Raw genomic sequence first — 13,562 nt, 5'->3', positions numbered from 1 at the left:
GGAAAAGAAAAAGACTGGCAACAGATGTTGGCTCAGGTGCCAATCTTTTAAAAAAATGTAGTATTTTTTTAAAAACAATGTTACTGAGGTAGAGTTTATACAGAATAAACTATGTACCTTTTAAGTGTACATTTCAATGGATTTTACAAACGTGTACATACATATAATCATGACCATAGTCAAGATATAGAACACATTCATCATCCCAAAAAGTTTCCTTGTGCCCCATCCTGGTTAATCACACTCCACTCTAAGCTGCAGCCAACAACTTGTCTGCTTTTTGTCACCATAAGACTAAATTTGTCTTTTCTAGCATTTCTGAGGTAATAATCCAGGGTGGTAAATGCAATCACACAGTTTGCATTCTTTTGTGTCTGGCTTACTTTACTCACTATAATGTTTTTGAGATTCATAAATGTTGTGTGTATCAGTACTTTATCCCCTTTTATTGCTGAGGAGTATTCCATTGCATGGACATGCCACACTATGTTTATCCATTCACTAGTTGATGGACATTTAAGTTCTTTCCAGCTTGGGGCTATTATGAATAAAGCTTCTATGAATATTCATGTACAAATGCGTGTGTGAACATATATTTTCACTTCTCTTGAGTAAATTTTTAGGAGTAGAATTGTTGGGTCCTATGGTAATAATATGTTTAACTTTATGACACATGCCAAACTGTTTTCTAAAATGGTTTTATCATTTTACTTTCCCACCAGCAATATATGAAAGTTCCATTTGGTCTACATCTCTAACATTTGCTCTTTTTTAATTTTTAATTTCAGCTCTTCTGATGAGCATACAATGGTATCTCATTATTGTATTGCTTTGCATTTTTCTGACATTTAGTGATGTTGAGCCTCCTTTCCTGTGCTGCATTGGCCATTCGTTATCTTCTTGTGCCTATTTTTTAAACTTGGTTGCCTTATTATTTAATAAGCTGTTAGAGTTCTTTATCTATTCTGGCTACAAGTCATTCGTCATGTATATGTATTGAGAATATGTTCTCTCTGTTTAAGGATTGCCTTTTCATTTTCTTAACTATGTCTTTTGAAGAATAGAAGTTTTAAATTTTGATGAAGTCCCATTCATCAATTTTTTCTTTTACGGTTCATGCTTTTTGTGTCTTAAGAAATCTTTGCCTATCCCAAGTTTATCAATATTTTCTCCTGTGATTTTTTCTTACAGTTTTATAGTTTAGTCTTGTATATTTAGATCTATAACTCTTTTCAAGTTACGTTTGTACAGAAAGGAGGTAAGGGTTCAGGTTAATTTTTTTACATTTGGATTCCAGGTGTTATAGTACCATTTTATAAAAAGACTATTCTTTCTATATTAAATTACCTTGGCACCACTGTCAAAAAATCAATTGACCATATACATAGGGGCCTATTTCTGGATACTGTATCCTGTTCCATTGATATACATGTCTACCTTAGGCCAACACTGCCTTGATTACTGCAGCTTTAAAGGGGAAGTTTTAAAATGCAGAGAAAGTCTTGAAATCAGGTAGTGAAAACCTTCCACTACTGTTCGTTCTTTGTTAAATGTTTTTACTTTTCTAGGTTCTTTGTATTTCCATATAAATTTTCAATTTCCAATTGTTCACTGGTAGTATATATACATACAACTAATTTTGTGTATCTACCTTCTGTCCTGAAATCTTGCTAAATTCAATTACAAAATCTAGTTGCTTTTTGAAGATTTCTTAGCATTTTCTCCACAAATGATCACGTTTACTCCTATCTTGCTAATCTGCATGCCATTTGTTTCTTTTTATTGCCTATCACACTGGCTGGGCCTCCATTACAATGTTCAACAGACATAAGAAGGAGGTGGGTACACTTCCCTTGTTTCCTATCTTAGGGGGAAAGCATTCCATCTTTTGCCATTAAATGAGATTTTTAACTGGAGGTTAGGTGCAGATATCTTTTACTAGGTTGAGAAAGTTCTCTTCTGTTTCTAGTTTCCTGAGAGGTTTTATCATGAATGGCTGTTGAATTTAGTCCAATGCCTTTTCTGCAACTCTTGGCAGGATCATAAAGCTTTTTTCCCCCTTTTTTCCTGTGTGTGGGATCAGAATTGGCCACCCCAAAATGTGTCTCTTTGGCTTGATTTTTTTTTTTGAGGAAGATTAGCCCTGAGCTAACATCTGCCACCAATTCTCCTCTTTTTGCTGAGGAAGACTGGCCCTGAGCTAACATCTGTGCCCATTTTCCTCTACTTCCTATGTGGGATGCCTGCCACAGCATGGCTTGACAAGCAGTGCAGAGGTCTGCACCTGGGATCTGAACCAGCGAACCCTGAGCCGCCGAAGCTGAGCGTGTGAACTTAACCACTGCACTACCAGGCTGGCCCCTGGCTTGATTATTTTTAAGAACAAAAGACTCTGGAAGAAACTCTGACACCCTGCCCCAACAAACTGCCTAAAAGAATTTAAAATAGAAGGGCCTCTTCCAGGGAGGAACTAATACCATAAGATAACTATAACGTAACGTAAAACATGTCTCTCAGGTCACATAGTCTATAGTTGGCCCATTTACTTTTCCATCTCCATGTAAATTGCCTTCCTCCCCCTTGAAGTCCCAAACCACCTTCCCAACATCCTGCTTTGTCTTTAGCTGAAGATGATATTTAAGCTGGCAGCTCAGCCATTTTGTTGAGTTGCTCAGTTTTCCTGCGTTTCTCCCATGTATACATGTTACAAAGCTTTGTTTGATTTTCTCCTGTTATTCTGTCTCACATCAATTTAATTTCTAGGCCAGCTAGAAGGACCTAGAGCAGACAGAGGAATTCTCTTCCTCCCCTACACCTGTTAAAGTGATGACTTACGCTAGTGGATTTTCCAGTGTTAAACCACACTTGCATCCCTAGAATAAAGCCACTTTTTATATACTGCTGGATTTGATACATTTTCATCTATAGTCACAAAGGACATTTGTTTGTAGTTTTCTTTTCCTGCAATGTCTTATTAGTTTTGATATTAGAATAATGCTGGTGTTCTAAAATGAGTTGGGAAGTGTTCCTTCTTTATGTTCTGAATTATTTCTTTAAACGTTTCAGACTTCATCAGTTAAAACATGTATGGGTCTGGGGGGCTTTTTTTGGCTTTTGTGGGAAAATTTTTAACTAGGAATATAACTTCTTTAATAGATATGGTGCTATTCTAGTTTTATATTTCTTTCTGAGTCAGTTTCAGTAATTTGTATCTTCCAAGGAATTTATCCATTCCATCAAAGTTGCCAAACTTATTTCCAAAAGATGTTTGTAATATTCCTTCTGTGGGTTTTAAATTTCTATAGACTCTGCAGTGACGTCCCTTCAATCCTGATATTTTAATTAGTAACCTGTTTTCTCTCTCTTCATTTTTCTTGATTAGACTAGCTACAGGTTTATTCATCTTTTCAAAGAGCCTGCTTTGGGTTTCATTCATTGTCTCTGTTGTTTATCCAATATGTCATCAATTTCTGTTCTTCTCTTTATTATTTCCTTCCTTCTACTTACTTTGGCAGTATTAGTTTTCTCTTCTTTTCTAATATATGCATTTAAAGTTACATATTTGTCTAAGCATTGCTTCAGATATATCTATCTCACAAATTTTGATGTGATTTCATTCTGATTCGCTTCAAAAAATCATTTAATTTCCCCAGTTTTTTTTCCTTTAGCCAATGTGTTAATTAGAAGTGTGTGATGTATTGCAAACATTGAGGATTTTCAAGATATCTTACTAATATTAATCTCCAATTTAATTATGTTGTCATCAGAGGCCATACATACTCTGCATAGTTTCCATCATTTTAAATGTAATGAGACTTGTTTTATACACTAGCTTATGGTGGTCTATCTTGGTGAATGTTACATCCGTACTTGAAAAGAATGTATATTCTGCTGTTGTTCAGTGGAATGTTCCATAAATGTCAATGAAGTCAAATTGGTTTATAGTGTTGTTAAAAACATCTATATTTCTCCTGATATTCTTTCTACTTATTCCATCAGTTACTGAGATGGGTGTTGAAATCTCCAACTATAATTGAATACTTGTCAATTTCTTCTTTCAGTTCTGTAACTTTCTGCTTCATGTATTTTGACAACGTGGTATTGGTTGCATTTAAATTTAAGGTTATTATTTCATCTTGATGAATTGACTCATTATCATTATGAATGTCCCTCTTTAACTCTATTAATACCACTTGTTCTGAAGCCCACTTTGATATTAATACAGCCAGTCCAGTTTTCTTATACTTAGTGCTTACAAGGTATATGTTTTTCCACCTCTTTTAGTGTTCTGACAACATTTCCAACATGGGGTGGGGGGGGCGTTCCCCCCACAACCAACAAAAAATTCTCAGACACAGGTAGGGTGTCTGAGAATTCAACTCAATTCTTACACTACCTACTTGGAGATAGCATCAGATTCCACAGGTCAACGGCTCAGTCCTACAAGACTGCCCCCCACTTCAGATGCCAGTGTAAGCCCCGGTTGTTAGGTGTGCTTCCCTATTCTCTGAGACACAACAGTATTGAAATTAGGCCAATCAATAACCCTATAAAGGCCTCTAAGTGAAAGGAAGAGTTGCACACCTCTCACTTTAAATCAAAAGCTAGAAATAATTAAGCTTAGTGAGGAAGGCCTGTTGAAAGCTAACACAGGCCAAAGGCTAGGCCTCTTGCATCAAACAGTTAGCCAAGTTGTGAATGCAAAAGAAAAGTTCTTAAAAGAAATTAAAAGTGCTACTCCAGTAAACACATGAATAAGAAAGCAAGATAGTCTTATTGCTGACTCTATGGAGAAAATTTTAGCATTCTGGATAGGAGTCCAAACCAGCCACAACATAACCTTAAGCCAAAGCCTAATCCAGAGCAAAATCATAACTCTTCAATTCTATGGAGGCTGAGAGGAGAGGAAGCTACAGAAGAAAAGTTTGAAGCTAGTAGAGGTTCACTCATAAGGTTTAGGGAAAGAAGCTGTCTCCATAACATAAAAGTGCAAGGTGAAGCAGCAAGTGCTCATGCAAATACTAAAAAATGTCTTATTTTCATGGAATTTGTAGCATTTTAAAAACAAATCTATACTTTAAATGAATTAAGCTTTTCTGTCCTGTCTCCTTGCTCCTTCCTTCTCTGCTCCACAGTGAGAGTCAGGAACATCACTTACAGATTCAGGTTACTGACGTCTGAAGGCTGAGAAGACTGATCTTCCTCTAAAAACCTGCTGAGCACTCCTCACTGGGAGAGGAGGCGGCAAGGTAACGGGAAAGGGTATTTATTTTATGTAGATATATTTTTTTAGGTATTGAATACAAAAAAACAAAGATTTTGCCTCTCAAGAAACTTAAGCTGAATAGGTAATAATTATACCAGCAAATATTGAAAAGTAGGGTTTTCTATATGCATCCCATAATTACTCATAAAAAAGTATTTATTGATTACCCTTATTCTTAAAAATATTTGCCCTTTATTATTTGTGTAGATAGATGCACTAAACTGAAGCCCCACTAAACCATTAAACAGCTTATATATTTACTTCGAAAAAATGAGCAGATGTTTTGGGGGAGGTTGAAGAGAGGTATGTGGGTGGCAGGAAATAAATGTTTCCTCCAAGGCTAGGCTTTCATGAACAAGTTTGAGCATATAGTTATCTGAAAGTGTTAATAACTTTAATAATCATAATCTATATCTAAAAGTTATGCAGGGTTGGTAATGAAAATTGAAAAATGTCACATATATAAAGATAAAAATATATGCCATCTGTAAATCTATGACACAGAGGATAACAACTGTTAACATTTGGCATGTCTTCTTACAGAGTTTTGCTAAGCATATACATGCATACATGGATACATACATGCATACACTGATACATATATATACACACACACATATATATTTCCTAACTTAAATTGAGATAATGCAGACACCATTTTTGAATTTTCTTTTAATTATGTTATAAGCATAACTGAGAGTCACTGAATAGTCTTTAAAAACAAGATTCTTAACTAGGGACTGGACTAGGGTGAGATAAGTGGGGCCCCTAAGGTACCCCACTCACCTCTCCCTAGTCCCAGACCTGTTCTTTTTTTTTTTTTCGAGGAAGATTAGCCCTGAGCTAACATCTGCCGCTAATCCTCCTCTTTTTGCTGAGGAAGGCTGGCCCTGAGCTAACATCCGTGCCCATCTTCCTCTACTTTATATGTGGGACGCTTGCCGCAGCATGGCTTGACAAGCAGTGCATAGGGCCCCACCCGGGATCTGAATGGTCAACCCCATGTGCAAACTTAACCGCTGTGCCACTGGGCTGGCCCCCGGGACCTGTTGTTAACAAACATAAACGGATGGACTGAAATTCCTTGCTACTCAGTGTGGGATCCACAGGTCAGGAGTGTCAGCATTACCTGGGAACTTGTTAGAAATGTAGGATATGTTGGGCCCCACCACAGATTTAATCAAAATCTACATTTTAACAAGATATCCAGGTGATTCACAAGCAAATTAAAATTTGGAAAGCAGTGCCCTAGTTTCACCATTTCTCCTATTATTAAACTTCTGTATTATTTTCAATTATTTTACTATGGTAACTAACACTATATAGGACTCCCATGCACATATATCTTTGTGTCCTTGAGTCATTATTTTATTAGGATGGACACATTAAAATGGGGATCCCAGGTCACTATACTCTCTTTTAAATTTGTAACTTCTAACTTACAATGGTCTGAGAAACCAGTGAACCAGACTTCTTAGAATTAAGACTTGGAGAATTCAAGGATCAATATAACAAGTGATCATACACTTGGGTTTGAATCCCAGCTCTGACAACAAGCTGTGTAACTACAGACAATGATGCAACCTGTCCAAGACTTAGTTTCCTCATCTGTTAAACAGGGGTTATACTAGGATGTACCTCACAGGATTGCTGTGAGGATTAAATTAGCTAAAATATGTAAAGCACATAGAACACAGTAAGTGCTATCTATGTGTTTGCTATTACTATTAAGAGGAAAAATGAGTAAATAAAAAGGCTCTAAGTGAACCTAATATACCACTTTAAGGCCTGAACTTTGAAACATCATCTGTATGCGTCTTAAAAGCCTTTTTCATTTCATCCTTGATTCTTGGATCTGTCCTAAGCAGCTGGGTTTGACAAAAAGAAGTGTACTACATTTGAGAATTGTTTTTCCCTTTCTTTGTTCATTACTTCATTATTGGCTTTAAGAGGAGTATGGATATATTAGTCTTCTGCTAAAGCCAGGTGCAAAAATTGATCTCAATTGTCTAGGAGCAAGAGAGGAAGAACCAGGACACATGTGCGATGCTCATGTTACCCTCCCAAGCAAGGAGATTCTGCTGTCCACTCTCCTCGTGGGAGGACGGCTGGCGCAAGTTAAGACAGGAATGTCAATACAGAGCAGCAGTTTTGTCTTAGTGAAATCAAAATAATAACCTGGAAGAAGGAGTCAAATCTAAAGGACAGAAATAGGTATTATGAGAAAGAGGGCAGCAAAGTCAGAAACACAGAGAAACAAGAAGAGGTTCAAGATGAAGGCATAGGAAGGAGTTCAAAGTCAGACCAGCACGTTCATCAGAATGCTGATTTTATCTGGTGTGCCAGGTGCACGCTGGGGTGGGGCAGGTCCGGCTGCTGAAAGAAGCTTCTCTGGCTGGAGGCAACTTTTAGATACATCATCCTATTATTTAGGTGCTAGCTACCAGAAGCAATCAAATATGAGACACTTGAGTATCACTGAGACCCTGAAAATCATTCTTTCCTATGTCATTAATTCCAAATTCCACAGTTCAGCAGTTAAGAGACATGAGTTTGCATAAACAGCCTTATTCAGGTCTAACTAAAAGCACTTATAACTTAAAGATCTCTATCACTTAAATCATATTTTTGCCTAAGAGAAGATAAGGGAATGGCTGGACCACCCTCCATGAAACACTCAAACACGGTCATTACCTCTCAAAAAAGCTTCTTGTATAAGAGTAAGGATAAGGTGAATTTTCCATTTCTAGCAAACTCTGACCAAAGGCTATTTTCAAATATTGTGCTCGTTACTTCTGAGACTCAGTGAATCTTTTTAAATAACTAAAATGTATTAGGGAAATTGTGTATGTATGTATTGTTTATTTTAGACCAAAGATCAATCAAAATAAATTTTAAATAAAAAATGAGAGAAAGAAAAACATCTCAAACTAAATTCCTTAGATGCGGACTTGGCCAATCTGACTGGAAATCAACCTTGCTAGTAGCTCTTCCTTCACCTGAAATATTGGAAGGTTCCACCTATAGGAGCTTTATGTTTTATTGGTGGAAGCTTCCCAATACAAATACAGGAGGAAGAATCTGAGGAGGACTCTGAGAAGACTTGCTCTGAAAAAAAGAAGACTCTAAAAATTGATAGGATCTGAGTTGGGAAGACCTTAGAAAACAACTCCCCTCCTCTACTTCAGCACATTTTCCCCACAACAGCCCGGGAAGTTGATCAGCCTCAACTTGCACACTGTCAGTGGTGGAGAACACACTGTCTTACTACGAAGCAGCCCGGTCTATTTTCATGCAGATGTAACTGTTATATCTAATCATTCCAGTGCTCACTAAACTGAGCAGAAATCTCGCGCTCTCTGTGACTTCTCCCCATTGTTTCTGGCTATGTCTTTCTGCAGCTCTCCATCTCTAGTCCCTCTGACACTGGAAAGCAATTCAAATTACAGAAACCTGGAATAAGAAAACTAACTGTAAAATTTCTAGTGCGACCTCTCCCCCTACAAGTGCTAGAGAGCCTTGGATATGCACTTTTCTTCTCTAAATCCACCTCCACTGGTACCACAGGCTGAACTGACTGGAACGAGGGTGTAGGGTGGGGGAGCTGGAGGGATTCAGCTGATTCCAAATGGACTTGGAGGATTTAAGAAACAGCAAGAAGGCAAGTCTGACCAGAGCAAAGTGAGCACGATGGAGAACGGCAGGAGATCAAGTCAGCAGGCTTTGCAGATAGAGTCATGACATACAGATAAAGTCATGCAGGGCCTGGTAGAACACGCTGAGACTTAGGGTTTTATCCTGAGTGTGCTGTGTAGCCCCTGAACGGTTCTGAACAGAGGAATGACAGGAACCATTTAACATGTAAAAAGCGAGACAAAACACTTCTCCCATATGGAGAACTACTAGAGAGGGACAAGGAGGAGATAAGGCAGGCCCGTTAGAAGATTATTACTATCATCTTAGTAACTTACGACAGTGACTTATATTAGGGCAGTAGTGGGGAGAGGGGCAGCAAAGGGGGATTTGGGATATATTTTGAAAGGAGGGCATACAAGCCTTACTGATGGGCTGGATGTATGAAGGGTATGGAGGAAAGAGAAAAGTCAAAGACGACTTCTAGTTTTTGGTCCCAGCAACAGGGTGGGTCATTTACTGAGATGAAGAAGGAGGCAGGAATAGGTTTTAGCAGGAGAGTTCAAGAGTTCTATTTCAGACATGTTAAGTTTGAAATGTTGATTAGACTTTCCAATAGAGATGTTGAATAGGCAGACATAGATATGAGCCTGGAGCTCATGGGAGAGATCAGGTAAAGAAATAAATGTGGGAAGACAGACGGCATTTAAAGCAAGGGATCACGTGAGATTACACAGAGAATAAATGTAGAAGGTGGCCAAGGACTGAGCCCTGACGAATGCCAACTTTTGAAGACCATGAAGAAGAGGAGGTAGCAAAGGAGACTTTGCAATTTTATGTGTATTTCATGCTTTAAAGCGTAAAAGGGTCTGAAGATGTAGAGCTACAGAAAGACACAGGCAGAACCGCTGGGGAAGAGTTACAGGAGAGAGGTTTCTGCTAAGTTTAATGAGCGCTATAGTAAGTTGGTAACATTATTATTCTTCCTCAAAAAGCAGTTGGAATTATTTTATGTCTACAAACTACAAAGTCCACAGCCAGCCATCATAATCTTCTTCAAAAATCACCTTTCAAAGTCATGTGCCTACTCTATTTCTGACTACTGACCTATTGACTGAGTCTGGATAGCTGTATTTCACGTCAGCTGCTCAACTGCCCCATCCCTGGCCTCTGGCATGCGTCCTAGATTCTGGATCCAAGTTCTCATCTCAACGAACAACTTCTAGTTGTCCAACACTGACCAGGAGGCATGTTGAGATCATGTTCCCAAGAGCTGCCAAAAGTTCTTGGCATAGGATCAATGAAGCATACAATGAGTGAGTGTTCAGCAGTTAATCAGGTGGCAGAGAACAAGTGACATGTTAGAGAACTGTAGAATGAGCCAGATCAAGGTTGGAACAGGGAACTGAAGACTATACTCCAGGATAGTCATCCCAGGAGAATCTGCTCTAGGTCACCCGGTGTGATCAGACACTCTTTTTACCCAGAAAAGTTGACGTAAGCTAAAGTTTACCGTGTGTCTGTGGATTCAGGATTTCCCAGAACCTGATAACATTGTAAACCAAACTGTAGGTACTGCACACCATGGGCACTCGTTCTTTCTGCCCCATACCGTCAGGGTTAGCCTGGAGACATCTGTTACTCTCCCAGCCTCATCTGTAAAGGGAATTCCAGCCTATCTCATAGAAGTTTGTGAAGATTAAATGGGATCATTGTAAACAAAGCATCTGGCACATAGAAAATGCTCAATACATATAGCTGCTGTCATTTATACTTTAGATGACCACAAAATGACAGTCGGCCAGCTGAATGGTAAGCATACCTCTAAAAACAACACTTTTAATGCTCTTTTAGCACAGAAGAAAAATAAAAGGGCTCTTGTTTGATTTTTATGCGTGAACTATTATGTATCAATGGAATTTAAACTTGTCCTGAAAAACTCTCCTCTATTTTTCCAAACTTCCTTACCAAGGTTAGCATAATCATGTTACACAACTAAAAAGTAAAGATGTAAATTCTCTTAATATGAGATTGATAACACAAATTCTGAATAAATATCGTCAAGCAAAACAGAACTCTCAAGTCTAATAATTATTCTGCAAGAGTCATTCAGGTCTGGGTCTGTTGTTTTAAATGTCTATATCCTTTAAGTATAACGTATTTCTATTTCCCTTTATGAAATTTAAGTTTAACTAAAATCACTGAAGTTGGCAACAGAAGCAGGAAACCATTTATAAGACCAGCATGGCTATTTTACTTTTATTAATGAAAAGTTATATAATAGTTTCAGCAAACTACAGAGTTTCCTTCTTATAGTCTTTTAATATTTATAGAAATTTAAAAGTTATACTGCTAGAGTTCATTTTGGAAACTGAGAATTTCTATTATCTGACAGTGATCAATTATTTTATCTCAATTACAGAGAGGCTATTTCAGAGCTATGCTCATCTTTACTCATCCTCTTTAACAATAGGTCAACTGTGTCTAGTACTTGACCTAGAAGCTCAAGTAGGTGTGACTGAGCAAAACTACACTTAAGAGGGTCTCAACTCCAAAACACTGAGTCACATTACTAGCCTTTTTGCCTCTAACAGTACATTAAAGAAAAGAAAAAGAAAAAGAAAAAAAGCAGTATCCTGGGAATCACCTAAAGGGCCTGCTTGTGTTAATAGAAAATGCTGTATTAAACTACAGAAGAACACACAAATACCTCAAAGGAATCAAAAAGCAAGTCTGTAACCAAGTACAAGGAGAAGCTCACGGACACCATGCCAATGTAAAAGAAATTAAATTCCACACCTCTTATGAACTGAAAGATAAAATCTATAGTCGCATATTTCCCTGCATCTTTATTTCATGGAATATGGATTTTTTAAAGGTAATGAATAATTTTGATTTTTCAAACTATTACACAGAAAAGTTACCTCTAACTATAATTTTCAAATAAATAAACCTTGATTTTTTTCTGCTTTTAAATAAATCTTTATTTTCGAATAATTTTAGATTTACAGAAAAGTTGCAAAGATACTACAGAGTTCCTGTATACTCTTCACCCAGTTTCCCTTAAAGTTAACATCTTACATAACCATGGTTTTACAAAACTGAAAAACTGACGTTGGTACATTACTACTAATTAAGCTAGAGACTTTATTTGGATTTCATCTGCTTTTTCACTAATGTCTTTTTTCAGTTCTAAACCCAATCTAGGGTACCACATTGCATTTAACGATTTTTTTTTAGTGCTTTAAGTTTTGTAACATGGCAAACCCATGTGTCTTATTAACAATGTCCTCATTATAATTATTATAGAAAATAAACCTACAGCTTCCTGGAAAATATGATTTACTGATATTAGGGAAATGTTACATTAAAATTCATGTAAAGATGATATTTCTACTGTTTTATTGAGAAGAAAAAGAGGTAAATCACTGAAATAAGATATGCCCCATTGCCTACTTTGTCAGGAACCTATGAGATAAAATTATTTAATGCTTCAGAAATATCTTTTCAAAAAACACTTGTCACTTACCTATCTCCCACAGCTCCAGTAGAGTCATAAGACATATGGCAAATTCTTTTAATTAATCCTGCAATAGAATATAAAGTATTATTATAATCATATTCAGATAATCCATTTTTATCAAATATATGTAAAAACTGCCTTTCATTCCCAACTTTTATTGTTAATTGCTGTATGATATTTTTATTAAGATAACAAAAGAACTAATTTAAGGGAGAATAAGTCCATAAATTTATTATATGTCTTTAGTTTAAAAATGAAGACATGCAAAATTTAATAAAGGTTTTAAGATGAACAGAAAATGTTCTAGAAAAAAAGAAATGCCACAATGAATAAAACTGACTAAGAAGAATGCTTCACATTCTTTTCCACGTGCATAATGCTGCGGCAATTACTCAACAGTCACAAACAAGTGAATCATATTGACAGCACAGCCTTTTTGATGGGAAAATAGTAATCAAGACCTTGGGGTTAAGAGATTTTTAAAAAGACAAGTGTCTGGTAAAGTGTCCATGTGTGTCAGTTTGCCTGAGACAGTCCCAATTTATGTCTATTATCCCAATGTCCCACTCAATTTATTATTTGTCCCGGATTTTCCACTTTCTAGTGATTGTTTTTATGGTAGCATTAGTTAGCCAGGACTTTTACTCCCAGGCTCTGCCACGATCTCATCCAGCAGAGTCGATGCACGTGCAGTGACCCCAGCTGCCAATTTAACATGTGGTTAAATCTGAAAGACCCCGAGCAGTAAGCCATCTCTGGAGGGCCGTAACTGACACCTCTCTCAGACAGCACCCACGCCACTTGCAGGGAAAGAAAGTGCATTCAGACAGCAGCTGGGGACAGCTATTCCTTCAACTTGGTGGCAAAGAAATACTGGAGGAAATATTCAATGTCGCTGCCCCTGCTCAGACATCAATTTAAGAAAAGCAGATGAAAAAGATGTTTTATATATTACTCTGTAAAGCATGACTTTTCATTTAGATCAAACGACTGTTCCTTAAGTTTATCTCACTCAGTTCTGAGTACAAATCTTGTTCACATAGACAAAGTTAAGTCAGAGCTGTTATTTTGTTGGCTCTATTAGCAGAAGAAATTCACACTTAAATGATGCCAGTTTTCTCTCAGTGTCAGGAGATACAT

At 37.2% G+C, this 13,562-nt stretch overlaps 1 protein-coding gene across 10 annotated transcripts in view; it reads right to left on the bottom strand.

Annotated features, from left to right (window-relative positions):
- The window catches only part of ZNF438 (zinc finger protein 438), a 185,583-nt gene that overhangs the window by 131,555 nt on the left and 40,466 nt on the right, over positions 1-13,562 (bottom strand). For all 10 annotated transcript variants that reach the window (XM_070501323.1, XM_014851776.3, XM_044762003.2 and 7 more), the window contains exon 2: positions 12,429-12,486. In XM_070501323.1, coding sequence (XP_070357424.1) covers positions 12,429-12,456 — 28 coding nt within the window. In that variant the 5' untranslated portion in view covers positions 12,457-12,486. The remainder of the gene's footprint in view (positions 1-12,428; positions 12,487-13,562) is intronic.

The sequence above is a fragment of the Equus asinus genome, chromosome 29 (assembly GCF_041296235.1).
Source record: "Equus asinus isolate D_3611 breed Donkey chromosome 29, EquAss-T2T_v2, whole genome shotgun sequence".
Classification (NCBI taxonomy): domain Eukaryota; kingdom Metazoa; phylum Chordata; class Mammalia; order Perissodactyla; family Equidae; genus Equus; species Equus asinus.
The sequence above is the reverse complement of the archived record's forward strand: the minus strand, read 5'-3'. Positions and strand labels throughout refer to the sequence as shown.